At 40.2% G+C, this 13,998-nt stretch overlaps 1 protein-coding gene across 1 annotated transcript in view; it reads left to right on the forward strand.

Moving 5' to 3' along the window:
* Positions 1-13,998, forward strand: part of PLCL2 (phospholipase C like 2) — a 204,567-nt gene that overhangs the window by 177,239 nt on the left and 13,330 nt on the right. The window contains exon 6 of the mRNA XM_053600157.1: positions 1,070-1,179. Within this exon, the coding sequence (XP_053456132.1) occupies positions 1,070-1,179 (110 nt within the window). The remainder of the gene's footprint in view (positions 1-1,069; positions 1,180-13,998) is intronic.

Below are 13,998 nucleotides of genomic sequence, written 5' to 3' on the forward strand. Positions count from 1 at the left end.
AGGAAAAAAGCAAGACTTACTTCAGTAGGTAGTTTCACTTTGAAATCACATAATGTCTTGACATAATCAAGAAACAAATTACATCCCCAAAGGCTTGCACGCTTTCTCTTTTGCTTTCTCTCTCTGTCTCTCTCTCACACACACACACACATACACACACAATGAGAAAAAATGATATGAACAGAATTGCATGTTGTTAATGACATAACTGTATAGAGAAAAGCATTATTCTGACTGGCCTTAGTGCACAATTCTATATATTCTCAATAAGATAGATCCTAAAGACAAAAAATAAATAAAAAGCTGAGAGTGTTTGAGTTGGATTCAGTAATCTTACTATCAGTAGTTATATTACTGTGGTTAGGAATTTTCCAACTCAGAGAAAAGCATAAAATGTAAAAATTTATGTAAAAACCCTGTACACTAAATTTAAATTAGAGGATCTAAGGTTCCTCTTAGACTGTTTTTTGAACAATAGGGAATATTCATTTGATTATGTAAATTCTGCTGTGAAGAGTTGTCACATAGGTACGGAGTTAGCATTCTGGGTCTTTCTCCCCATCCCTTTCCCCTTTCCAGGGACTATCTGACCTCACAGTGACTCCTACTATGATAAGAAATAACATCACTTTGTATTTTCTTCTTCTACATTCATCAGCATTATGCTCCCACATTTCAAGGAGAGCTGAGATTTATATACCTGCGTTCTAGTCCCGCTCTTCTTTCTGCTCCTTTGCCTGCCCATCTCTGAAGCTTGCTGAGCTCCCCTTCTCTAAAATAAGAATGAGAACGATCCTATGTGCCCTGTTTGCCCTTCAAAACTGTCGGGAATGGTCACTGACTTCTAAGATACCTTCTGACTTGTCGACACCTTGAATTTTCAGTGTTTCCTGAAACACTGAAACAACAGTGTTTCCAACCCCATTACTGCCTTCTTAAATAGGCACATTTATGAATTCCATTGGAGGTTGGAGTGGTTTTAGCTATGCCTGGAAAAATAAATATTGTCAGTTCATTACCACAGATTGGATGGGGGCGTAATGTACTTCATCTTTTTTATTTCTTTCAGCCATGGAATTCCACGAACACTTGCACAGTATAGGCACCAAGGAAGGTTTGAAGGAACGAAAACTACAAAAAGCTGTGGAGAGCTTTACCTGGAATATAACCATCTTAAAGGTATCTACAGAGTTGTTTCTGATGTTGGTGATTTTGCAGTATTTTTCAGCATGCTTTTTCCCCTTACGATAACATTTCATGCGTTGTACATGATCAGCCATTGAGGTTCTAGCACAGTCACAGAAAGCACACAAAGAACTCTGCTCCCAGAGGTCTGCAGGCACAAGAGCTTGGCATTGCAGCTCAGACAGACAACATGATGACTTCTGGGGTTGGTACGTTGTGGATGCTAACAGAAAGGCAAAGCACCTTTCAGGCATTTTATAGTTCATAAATGCTAGCTGCTATGTGTGAAATAGAAAATAATGATTACAGCGGAATGATTGGGATTAATTCTCGATACTCAAATTTCATTAACACTTTACCATATGATCACAGCCTTCGTGTTAATATCATCCCAGAAAAAAACAGAAAAGAATTGTGTGGAGCACAGTCAAAGGAAATATATAGAAAAATTGGTATCCAAAAGAAAATTTTCTTCAAGGAAGATGCCATCTATACATATATCTATCTTGGCAAGACCATTTAAAAAAATTAACTTTTATTTTTTATTTTAAAAGAAGTACATTTTCATTGCAGAAAATGTCAGAAGTGCAATGAGTGAAGGTGAACTTCACCCCCATTCAGAGATGATGGCTGCTGGCCTCTTGCTGTGCACTCTCTCAGGCTTTTTTTATTCCATATGTAATATGAAATGATTTTTAAAACAAGACTTTTTAAAATTTTATCCTAACAGTTCTTACTTTTCTTCTCAGTGTTTGAGAATGTGAATAATGACAACACAGAGATTATTTTTTTCTGAATCTTGGACAACTAAAAGGAAAATTACTCTTAATATTTGCCCTTTGGACTTTACGCCCAGTCGAATTTGTAGGAGAAGCGGGAAGGCTTTCCCTCCACCCTCTGAAGGTTCCTGAAAAGGAACTAACAATAGGCAGATTATAGGAGAAAAGGGCATACACATGCGTACATAATTTATTTAATTTGCGTAAGCAGGGGAATTGCAGGAAGATGATTACCTAACAACCCAAGGAGGTCCAGATGCTTATAAATCTGTCTTCATAGGGGAGGGAAGAAAGGGAAAGGTGGCAATTTTGAGGGATAGTAAATGAACTTTAGGAGAAATAAATGGGCCCAGTATTTAGACAATAAATGATTCTCTTTGGGAATTGAATGGGACATGAGAACAAAGCTTGTAGTTTGGGACAGAGCTTGTTTGGGCTCTAGGCATTGTGTATAATTTTCAGTCTCTTCCTCTGTGGTATGAGTTCTAATCTTCTCTGGTTAATGAAATTTCAGGGAGGGGATTGAAGGCAAATTGTGTTCCTCTTGGGGTTCAGTTTCTGGTGGGAAAGGGAACTTCAGAGAACAACTTCAATCTGTTCTCTGTGAGGGATAGAAGATTGAGAGACAAGAAAGGGATATGGGAGAAGAGTCAGACAGACCTTGAGGCTGCTTCTTTAGTTTAGCATGTCCAAGTGTCATATTCTGGAGTATCATTTTCTGAGTCCCAACAAATTTAAGACTGTAAAGACATTCTTGCAGCTGCCTCTTTTAATTTCCTCATTCCCCCCTCGACTTAAAAGCCCCATCTCTGCAGCTGACAACAATTTTCTCGTTTGATTTAATAAAAGGTCCCCCTTCCAAAGCTAGCCAACTTGCATTTTTTTACATTAAACTCCTACTCATTTTTATAATTAAAATCATTTTCTTAACCTCTCGAACACTCTCTCGTTCTTACATATGTAATATATGCGTATATTATACATCTTATGCTTATAATTTAGCTCTGATGGTTCAGGGCAGTGCAGTGAACAGCAGACATAGGAATTTACAATGAAAAGGGATTTGGCTTTACAACTTGCTGACTCACTTTCCATGAGAGACTGGGGTATGCTACAAATTTCCGCAAACCTCAAGAAAATATAGCACAGCAGTTTAACCCTGTGGTAGGAACAAATGCTCATTTTGCTTTTATTTTATTATGGGCAAATTTAGACTTAGAAACCAAACTTTCATCTCTCAGCTACCCTTGCTACTCATGTGTGGTCTGGGAACCAGCAGCCTGGGCCTCGACAGGGAGCTTGTTAGAATTGCAGGACTTCAAGTGCCACCCAGAACTGTTGAACCAGAACCTCCATTTTTACAAGATCCCCAGGTGATTCTTAGGCACATTAAAGTTTGAGAAGCACTGGGCTGAGAGCCACCGAATGTGGAAGCCTGGTGCACATATTAATGAAAAACAGCTGACATAAAGTAATGTGCCATATTTTAGAAGTAATTGAACCAAATCGCTACACTGAAAAAAAACCTACTTTTTTTGAATTATGTCCAGGAAAGAGAATTAACACCTCAAATTTATATTCATATGGAAATAAATGTATAGCATGGGGTAATAGGTCTTTTTTAAATTTCCAGTATATTTGCTACAGATGGTGTTTGAGCGTGGTAGAACCTAAATGAGGAATGGGAAAGAATTGGACAGAGATGTGTGTCGTTTCTGTGCCATGGAGGGGCTGTTTTCATTCTGTTTCACAAGTTCAAACTCTACTTAAAAAAATGGGTGTTCATGGGGTTCTTGAACATGAGTGAGGGCATGGGACACCTTGCATTCCTCTCACCACTTGTTTTCACTGTGAACTTAGAGAGCTAACATATGGTGTGCAATGGACAGAGACAGCAGGAGCCTCCTGGTAGCACAGAGTCTTAGAGAGGGTTTCAGATCCCTGGACATGGAAAGAGAAGAAGGGGGAATACAGGAGGACTTGCCAAGTTACTGGGGGTGCTTAAAGTTGCCCTCTCCCGAGCCCCACCCCAGATCTCCTGCAACAGAATCTTCCAGAGTGGAGCTAGGAATCTCCTATTCAGAAATTCCTCAGAGGATTCTGAGGCAACACTTAAAAAATTGACTTCTCCTCTCTAGCTATGAAAGTCCCACCTGGCATCTTCTTCCATAGAAGGTGGTTTCATCTACATGAAAATCACAGGGTTAACCACCCCCCATAACTCTCTCAGCAGGAGCTTCTGGATAACTTGCTGCAGCTTCTGTATCAGTATTTGCAGCCTCACTTGTGTGTTTATATTACAGGATTGGTCTCTTTCTGGTCTTTTTCTCTTTTAAACCTCATAAGCCAACTTCTGGTACCTTCAGACTTTTCATCTGCAGCTTCTCACTTCTCTCAGCCATCATAACATCGAAGAGAGTTAGAGCCTTGCTCTGGATTGGGCTTTGGCTTAAGGAAATGTTATGGCTGGTTTGATTTTTATCCAGACCACTCAAACTTTCTCTAAACTTTCACTCTTTTATGATTTGTGTGTTCACTGGAATAGCACTTTTAATTTCCTCTAAGAACTTTTCGTTTGTCTTCACAATTTGGCTATTAGGCCTAGTTTTTGGTCTGCCTTAGCTTTTGACATGCCTTCCTCACTAAGCTTCGTCATTTTTAATTTTTGAATTAAAGTGAGAAACGTGTAACTCTTCCTTTCACTTGAACACTTACAGGCTATTGGAGGTTTATTACATGACCTAATTTTGATAGTGTTTGGTCTCAGGAAATAGGGAGGCCAGAGGAGAGAGAGAGAGAGACATGGAACAGAGTCTGTGGAGCAGTCAGAACACATAGAATTTATCAAGTTATCTGCCTTCTATAGGTGCATTTTGTGGCATTCCAAAACAAGTACAATAGTAACTTCAACGATTACTGATCACAAATATAAAAATAATGAAAAAACTTAAAATTCTGTAGGAATAATCAAAATGTGACACAGAAAACATGAAGTGAGCACCCGCTGTTGGAAAATGGTGCTGACAGAACTTGCTCGATGCAGGGTTACCACAAACCTTCAACTTGTAAAAAACACAATAGCTGTGAAGTACAATAAAATGAGGTCTGCCTATAGTCATGCAGCCCCCACCACAATGACAGCAATTTCCCCCATCTCAAAATGGCTTTGTGCCCCTTTGTAGTAAGATCCTCTATGTTGGCAACCACTGATTTCTATCTCTATACTTTCACTTGTTCCAGAATGTCATATGAATGGAATTACGCAGTATACACTCTTTTCTGCCTGCCTTCTTTCATTTAGCATAGTGCATTTGAGATTCACACAAGGTAATATATGTTTCAGACATCCATTCCTTTTGATGGCTGAATAGTATTTTATGGAGCTACATGCTTTGTTTATACATGTACCAGTTGATAGATTATTGAGTTGTTTCCAATTTTTAGCTAATTTGAATAAAGCTGTACGTGCAGGTCTTTGTATGGATACAAATTTTTTTTCTTCTTGAGGAAATATCTATGAGTGGAATTGCTAAGTCATTCTGTAAGTATATGAGACTTTTTAAGAAACTACCAAACTGCTTTACAAAACATTGCTGTTCCATTTTGCATTTCCTCCAGCAATGTTGTGAGAGTTCCAGTTGCTCCACATCCTTGCTAACACTTGGAATTCTCCATTTCGTCATTCTAGTTAGTATATGGAAGTTAAGCATCTTTTTGTGTATATGTGTGTTTAAAATATATTTATAATATGCTATGATATGGTTTGCTTTATGTTCTTCTGCTTGGGATTTTTTAAGATTTTTAGGTGTGTGGATTTATAGTTTTCATCAGATTTGAAAATTTTTTAGTCATATTTTCTGAAATATTTTTTCTGTCTTAGATTTTCTCCCCTCTTCTGTAATGCCAATTATACATATATGCTGCCTGATACAATATCTAATCTGCCATTAATCCTGTCTAATGTCTTTTTAATTTCAAATTTCCTATGTTTCTCTCCTTAATGTTCTTCACATCCTCTGCCTCCTTGAATATATGGCATATGTTCACAATAGTTGTTTTAAAGCTCCCTCCTCTTCACTGCGCTCCCTGTCAAATTCTAGCTGCTGAGCCTCCCTGAACTCTGGACTCTGTCTTCTCTGGGGACTGCTGGGCTCTGTTTGGGTTTCCCTTTCCTGCACTGCACCTGGCAACTGCAAGCAGTGAACTGGACACTTTTGTTTGTATCCCTTCCCCCAGGTATCAGTGTTGCACTGTCTGAAAGTCATTATTTTCTCTTTTGGGTCTGGTTTTCCAGCTGTGTGTCAGCCCCATTTCCAGCTTTTCCTGTGCCGTTTCTTTCTTCCCCCACCCTCTGACTAGCAAACAGAAGTAAAAAGAGAAGGGCAGTCTCAGTTTTCATCTCTTCAGCTTGGTTGTGTGTCAGATAGAATTCTCAGGATTTTTAGGACTTGCCAAATGGCTTCTGTGAGTTTTAGAAGTTTACTGAATTATGTTATACTTTTTTCTTAGTCTGGTTGCTATTTGTGGTTTTCTGCTTGGTAATATTTTGCATTAGAAATGTGGAGAGAAAAATTTATAATGCATTTTCAGCTTAATCAAGAGGTTCTTCTATCTTTATATTTTATTTGTTAAAACACTCACCATACTGGTGATAATTTTCACTGCGTCCATTCATTGCCATTGCTGTGGTACAATCTCATAGTGGAAGAGTCCTGTTTTCCTTTTGTCTGTTCTCATTACCAAGAGTAGAAATTCACTTAGGCCAGCTCACAGAGGAGGGGTGAGAGATGTTGACTCACACAAGGGATCATGCAGGCAACAGGGATTTCAGGGAACTCTGAGACCAGAAACTACAGTCCAGCCTCTTGAGATTAGAAAGTTGTCAGAAACCATGGTGGCCCCAGATGTAGCTACTTTTCTCTGTGGGCCAGTGGCCCTTCTGGTTATCTTTGTGTCTCTTCTCTGTTCTCCCTCTGCCGACCAGCTCCTTCTGCTCACTCAGAGTTTTTCCTGCTTTATGACTTGGTCTTGACTTGGTCTGGCCCTGCTATACATCCTAAGCTTTTATTTCAAGTTGTTCGATCTGTCTGTTTTCCTAGCTCAGCCTAGACAGCAGTCCTAAAGTTGTAAGTCCTTGGATCTGGTTCTTCCTCTGCTTCAATCCACTATCCAAGAAGGTATTTTCAGATAGCACAAAATATGGCCACCTTTAATGGCTATGTCAATTATCTATTGCTATATAACAAACTATGCCAAAACTAGTACATGTAACATAAAACAAATATTTCTTATTCCTTATGTTTCTGTGGGTCCTCTGGGCTCAGCCGGGTGGTTGTTCTGCTCTGTGTGGGGTTGATTTAGCTCATTCATGGAAAATCCATGGAAGTCCTCCTCACATGGCTGGCATCTCCTCTGTGGTGGCCAGAATGACTGGGGTTTTATAGCATCTGTATCATATCTTGAACTTGAATTAAGCTTATTACAAGTACCAAGATGTTTTTTAGATGAATGGCTGCCAAGCTACTTCTCCCCATTCTGTGCCCTTCTACCCTCAGAAACAAGACTAGCGACTAAACCCTGCAAGTAATTAGAGATGCATTCTCCTTAGGAACATAAGCCTTCTGCCAAAAATTAATCAATAAACCATATGGTTTTTACACCTGATAAGACATTACTCATGATTTTCTTCATTTTTACCTGAGGCACGGTGTTTATCTTGAAGATTTGAAGACTGGCATTTGTTTCCTTTCCAGACATTACCAAAATGGTTGATGTATGACTTCCTTATCCATGCTCATATCTCTTAGTTATTTTATTTATTATAGGTGATATATTATGTTGCCTGGTTTGCTGAAAAGCTATAAATGACTAAAAGCCATTTCTCTAGTATGTGAAAACTCCTCAAAATGACTCAGAAATCAAATGCAGTCATTAGGCAGGCTGTTCTTTCTGATCCATTTGAAACACAGTGAAACCTCGAACATTTGGATCCCACTAATGTGGAATTTGTGATTACTCTGCTAACATTTGATTATGCAAAAAGTGTGCTTAAAAGATTAACAGTGCAAAGGAAGTGCTTATGTGTGCCCTTCTTCCAAGTGGTATCAGGGCTCACCATCCTGGCTCTGCCTGCCTCTCAGCATCCCCTCCCTCTCCACTTCCTCTCTCCGCTTTTGGACCACCACCACCACCACCACCCGCCCTTTGGCCCTAGAACCCTCTCCTGACCTCCTCCCTCTGTGCTGAGGTCCCGGCTCACTTTCATCTCTGGTCTCTGAGGTCCTTCCATCACTTCCAGCTCTGATAGCTGCTCCTGAGTACATCCCTATCTGTGCTACCACACAGCCAATTCTGTGCTGGGTGGGGCCTCTCCCATTGCATGGCCGGTCTATAACAAAGGGAAAGGCATTCAAAGTCTGAATTTAGAAAGCTGTGTAGCATGGAAACCATGCTCCTACATGGGCCCCAGAGGCATCATTAGTTGGTGCATGATCACTTCTTTTATAAATGGCAGCATCCTCCCCAGCTGTGGGCCCGACCCAGACTCCCTGTCCTCCATGGTGCTGCCAAGAATCCCCTGCCTGCAATCTTTGTTGAAGGAAGCATAAAACTGTTTCAAAATTTTATGCTTAGATCCAGATTTAATAAATTGAATCTTATATTTAAATTTTATGACTAACTTTTATACGAACTTTTGAGCACAACCATTGGTACATAGTAAATTAGAGAATAACTGTTAAATGTGTAGACAGCCTAAATATGAGCAAAAAGTACAGCAAGAAAATGAAGGTGCAAGAACAGTCTTTAGGTCTGGCCCCCAGGTCCCCATCCCACCCTTGTATAACCAAGACACTGCCTCAAACAACTGAAGCCTCTCTTTGGGTTCAGGAAACAGCCTAGCCAGGAGCCATGTTGACTGTGCTCTTCTTTCCGCTCCTGCGCAGAACCCCTCATCCACCTGCATCAGCACCTCTGAGCCCAGGGGGTGTCAGTCACAGCAGGGGAAGGGCAGTCTTCCTGGGTCAACCGCAGCTTACATTCTACACCCACGAGTGAACATAAGGGGAGGCCACAAGTCCAAAAGAAATGGTGTGCATTTAAAATAAATCTAACTTCTGTAGAAAAGCATGTGTCCTGCTGCTCTAGCATTAGATGACTCTGATAATCAGGGAGTCTTTTCAAAGGTTTATTGAGACTTCAGTAAAAGTCGTCTGACCAGACTGGGGGGCCTTCCTCAATCCTGATGAATGTGCTACAGGCTCAACCAGCCACAAAAGACTTCTTGCCAGGGGAGCTGTCAGAGCATAATCAGCTGTGATGTGGAGTCTGCAGCCCAGACTCCCACAGCCTGTTCACTCTTTGTTTGCTTGTTTCTTGTTAAGCAAATACATCCTAGAAATCTGTATTTCTGCTTCTGTGTTTAATCACAGGAAGAGTAAATTGTCTACACCACCCTTGAAATGCTGGGTCTGTTAAAAATGTAGTGGACATTCTACTTCTTTAAAATATTGCATACAATATATGGGTTCAACTCTCTATAGTTTGAGTCCCATGGTTTAGTTTATCAAAAATAAAAATAAAATGAACACACATAGAGAAAGCTGTATGTGTTTCAGTGTAACTTGCTGTTTAGACTCTGCCTTGGGCAAGGTCCTTAATGTCACTCAACTCAGTGTCCTTTCTATAAAGTAGTGTAGTAACACCATCTCCCTTATAGAATTAAGAGAGTTTCATGAGATATTTATAAAGGACTTGTTATAGTTCCTAGTACACAGTAGTCACTCAATAAATGTTCCCAGAAGGCTTTGCTTGTATACATTCCTTCATTTCTTTTGCCACATTGTAGGCTCTGTGGTTTCAAACTTAGAACTGTAATTACATTCACAGCCTTCCTGAACCAGTTTGAGCTGTGGTTGTAATAATATTAAATAGTTTCCATATCACTTTTTTTGAGATTTTTATTTTTCCAAAGCATTTAGATTCACAGCAAAATTGAGAGGAAGGCGCAGAGATTTCCCATATACTCCCTGCCCCACACAGGCACAACCTCCTCCAATATCAGCATCCCCCGAGATTGGTGTATGTGTTACAGTTAGTGAACCTCCACAGACACACCATGTCACCCAAAGTCCACAGTTTACATTAGGCTTCGGTCTTGGTGTTGAATACCCTATGAGTTTGGACAAATGTATGATGACATGTACCCACATTTTTTAATTTATTTTTTTATTATGTATATTTAAGGTAAACAACTTGATGTTTTAATTGTTCCCAGCATTATAGTATCATGCAAAGTATTATCACTGCCCTAAAAATCCTCTGTTTTCTGCCTATTCATCCCCCTGTGCCCCCCACCCCCACCCAATCAGCAACCATTGATCTTGTTACCGTCTTCATAGTTTTATCCAAAGCACTCTTGAAGGAGGTTTGTGCACTCGGCCTGTGATTCTAAATGCTTGTAAAACACTGGCTTAAAATGTACTTGGTTTCTATATGATTCTTCATCGCCCCAAACAGTGACTAACCACAAATATTTACTACAAGGCGCTACATTTGTAACCACAAACTATTGATAGGCCAGGTAGATAAACAATGAGATATAGTCACTTCTTGTCAGCCTGGCTATTATTCCTGGTCACAAGATTTGTGTTAAGGTTTTGCATGTTCCGTTCTCTGGTTTTGATTGCAGAGTGGCACAGGAAGCCTACATGCCGTCATCCCAGAGAGACACTAAGGGTACCTAAGACCTCTTGGAGACTCCCAAGGTGACAGGAAAGATAAGGCAGAATGGTTTATTTGGGGAAATAAGACAACATGCAAACCCAGTTGCCAAGCAAGGACCCATCACATAGATTGGTACCAGGCTAACTTGGGTGACTGTCTTCGTGCCACCTCCTTTCCTTTATCCCAGAGTTGATGACATCTGTCTGTGGAGCAGGTGGCATCAGTGAAGGCACCCATAATCTGCTGTGCTTCTCCCTGTGTTCTCAAGTGGATAAGCAAGCCAGTAAAGAACAGCCATCCCCATTCAGGTGGACCTTCTCAGATTGGGGCTGTTGGGCACAGCGTAGCCCAAAAGTCAGTGTGGGCCTCCAGACATGCTGAGGTCAAACCAGACACTGGAAACTTACATTTATGTTTGCATTAAATAAGACAAAAGCATTTGAGTATTTTTTCAAACTCCCAAACTATCTTCCTCTGTTTCCTCCCTACCACTGCATATGATTTGGAAGAAAAGAGTCTGCTGATCCCCTGGGAAGGAACGGTGCCAATCTTTCCTCTCTCCAACTCTCAAGCATGTGGCAACTGCATGGGTCAGTGGCAGAGGTCACAGGAAGCCTTTGTGGCTACACTGGATCACTCACCTCACAATCAAGGCAGCTCTGTTTTTTCCTAGCAGATAGTTTGACAAAGGGCTTTGGAAAGCTTAACTGGAATATAGAATCCCTATTGTTTTACCTCTAAGTCTAAATAAAAGCAATGAATTCTAATTGCTAATTTTGGTTTCAAAAATTATGTAGCACTAACAGATGGGTCTTGAAATATTTTCAATATACTAAAAAACAAGACATCTTTTATGGTTATACAAAAAGTGTGGTGATTTGCCAAGTGTTGAATACAGCCAGGACGCTGGCTCTAGCATTTGGTGTCTGCCATCATTCCTGTCCTACTTGCTCTGACCTCTGATCCAATCCCAGGTAAGCCCCAGGACAGACAGAAAAATGGTCATGCCACACTCTCCGCAAGAGCCACTGGAATCCAACCACTGCTCTTAGTTCCATTTTTTAAAGATTACTTTCTGGGCCTAGGTAAGAACCTTAACTGTTTTGACCTAAGATTATTATAACTCTTTCGAGATGGAAACCAAATAGAACAAGTTATGAAATTCAAAACAGAATGTGTGAAACTGAATGACATTTGAGTTTTTCAACCAAAAACATTACAAAGCCAATATTGTAGATGGAGTCTTCAAAACCAGACACTGTCACTTGGTGGCAGTGTTTTAAATAGCCTTGGTCTTTTGAAGTCTTTTGAAGCAAAGAAATAGGAGCACTGTCAGCAAACCCCCACCTCTTTCAGAATTGTTCTATACTCACACTACAACTCTTAACTCCAAAACATGTCAGGCATTGAAGTTTTAGACACATTCAACAAAATAAAAATGATGTGGACAAAGCTCAGCACTCCCCAAGCCCAAATTTACCACCTTTGGGGGTCCTTTGGATAATAGCCAAAGGCCTGGTCTGTTCAAGATGCCATAATGATTTTTCTGAGCCTGGGAAACAAAATTTAACCAGATAAAGAACTCCCTTATTACCACATTAATTGTCCTATACCATCTGGGGATTTTTGTTTCTAAATACCCTGTCATCATATGGTAGATCTATATATGCTAACATAGAAAGACTTTTGCTAAGAAAAAAGGAAACCAAAGAGATTATTTGATCCTATTTACATAAAAAATAAAATAATTATTTGTATTACATATAAATGTATGTTTATATATATGTGTGGGGTATAAAAGAGAAACCCACTGTTTAGGGGGAGAAGCTGTGAAGATTAAAGGGGAAACTTTCACATTTTACTTTGATTAAATTCATTCATCACTTATTGAGCCATTATTCTGTACCTGACTTTCTTCTAAGCTTTGAGGATTCAGCAGTCGGTGATCAGGAGACAAGATATTCCTGCCTTAATGGAGTTCACATTTAATGGGAGAGACAGACAATAAAGCAATAGAGTATGTCAGATGGTAGTAAGTGTTGTAGAAAAAGCAGGCAGGGACCAGGTGCATTGGCTTATATCTCCTATCCTAGTACTTTGGAAGGCCAAGGCAGGTGGATTGCTTGAGCTCAGGAGTTCAAGACCAGCCTGAGCAAAAGTGAGACCCCTTCTCTACTAAAAATAGAAAAATTAGCTGGGCATTGTGGCCAGCACCTGTAGTCCCAGGTACTCAGGAGGCTCAGGCAGGATGATTGCTTGAGCCCAAGAGTTTAAGGTTGCTGTGAGCTATGATGATACCATGGCACTCTACCCAGGGTGACAGAGTGAGACTCTGTCTCAAAAAATGGAAGGGAGGAAGGAAAGAAAGGGGGAAGGGAAGGAAAATGCAGGGAAGGGCTAAGGAGAATTGTTGGCAGGAATGAGAGTTCTAATTAGACAAGGTGGGATTGTCAGGAAGAGTGCTGCTGTGAAAAGAGCTTCAGAGTCAAGACCTAAAAGAGGTAAGGAAGTGAGCCGAGTGTGTTTCTGGGACAAGAGCCTTCCCTGCATAGGGTATGTTGAGTGCACAGATCTTGAGTCCAGCCTGGAGAGGATCTGCTGGGTATGAGGAACATTTAGAAGCCCAGAGTAACAGAGACTAAGTGAACAAGGAGGGGAGATTAAGGGGACGAGGACAGCTGTGAGACAGGTCAAGTAGGGTCATGGGCAAGGACTTTGACTGTCACTTTGAGTTCTTTGGAGAGAGTTTTGAACAGAGGAGAAGTCATGTTCTATGTTTTAATTGGAACTTTCTAGCTGTCATATTGAAAAAGGAGAAGGAAGACCTCAGAAGGGTATTATCATAAACCCAGAGAAAGATGATGGTGGCTTAAACTATAAGAAGTGGCAAGAACCCTCATATCTGTATTTTTAAGATTAAACAATAGGCGTTGCTGACGCAAAGGATGAAGGATGGGAGAAAATGAGAAGAGACAGTGATGAAACCAAGATCTTTGGTCCAAGTCACTGCAAGAATGGAATTGCTTTACCTGAGAAGGAGCTGGTTATAGGAGGAGTAACAGAATATCAGGAACTCCATTTAAGACATGAGACAGCCAAAGGATATGTGGGTAGGCATTTTAAATAAAGACATGCTAATTTTATAATAAATATAATATTTGAGCAGAAATGAAATTGAAAACAAAGAAAGAAAATCAATAAAACCAAAAGCTAATTCTTTGAAAACCTTAATAAAATCAATAAGCCTCTTGCCAGCCTAACTCAGAAAAAAAGGAGAGATGACACAAATTACTAATGTTAAAAGTAAAAG

Source organism: Nycticebus coucang, chromosome 8 (assembly GCF_027406575.1).
Source record: "Nycticebus coucang isolate mNycCou1 chromosome 8, mNycCou1.pri, whole genome shotgun sequence".
Classification (NCBI taxonomy): domain Eukaryota; kingdom Metazoa; phylum Chordata; class Mammalia; order Primates; family Lorisidae; genus Nycticebus; species Nycticebus coucang.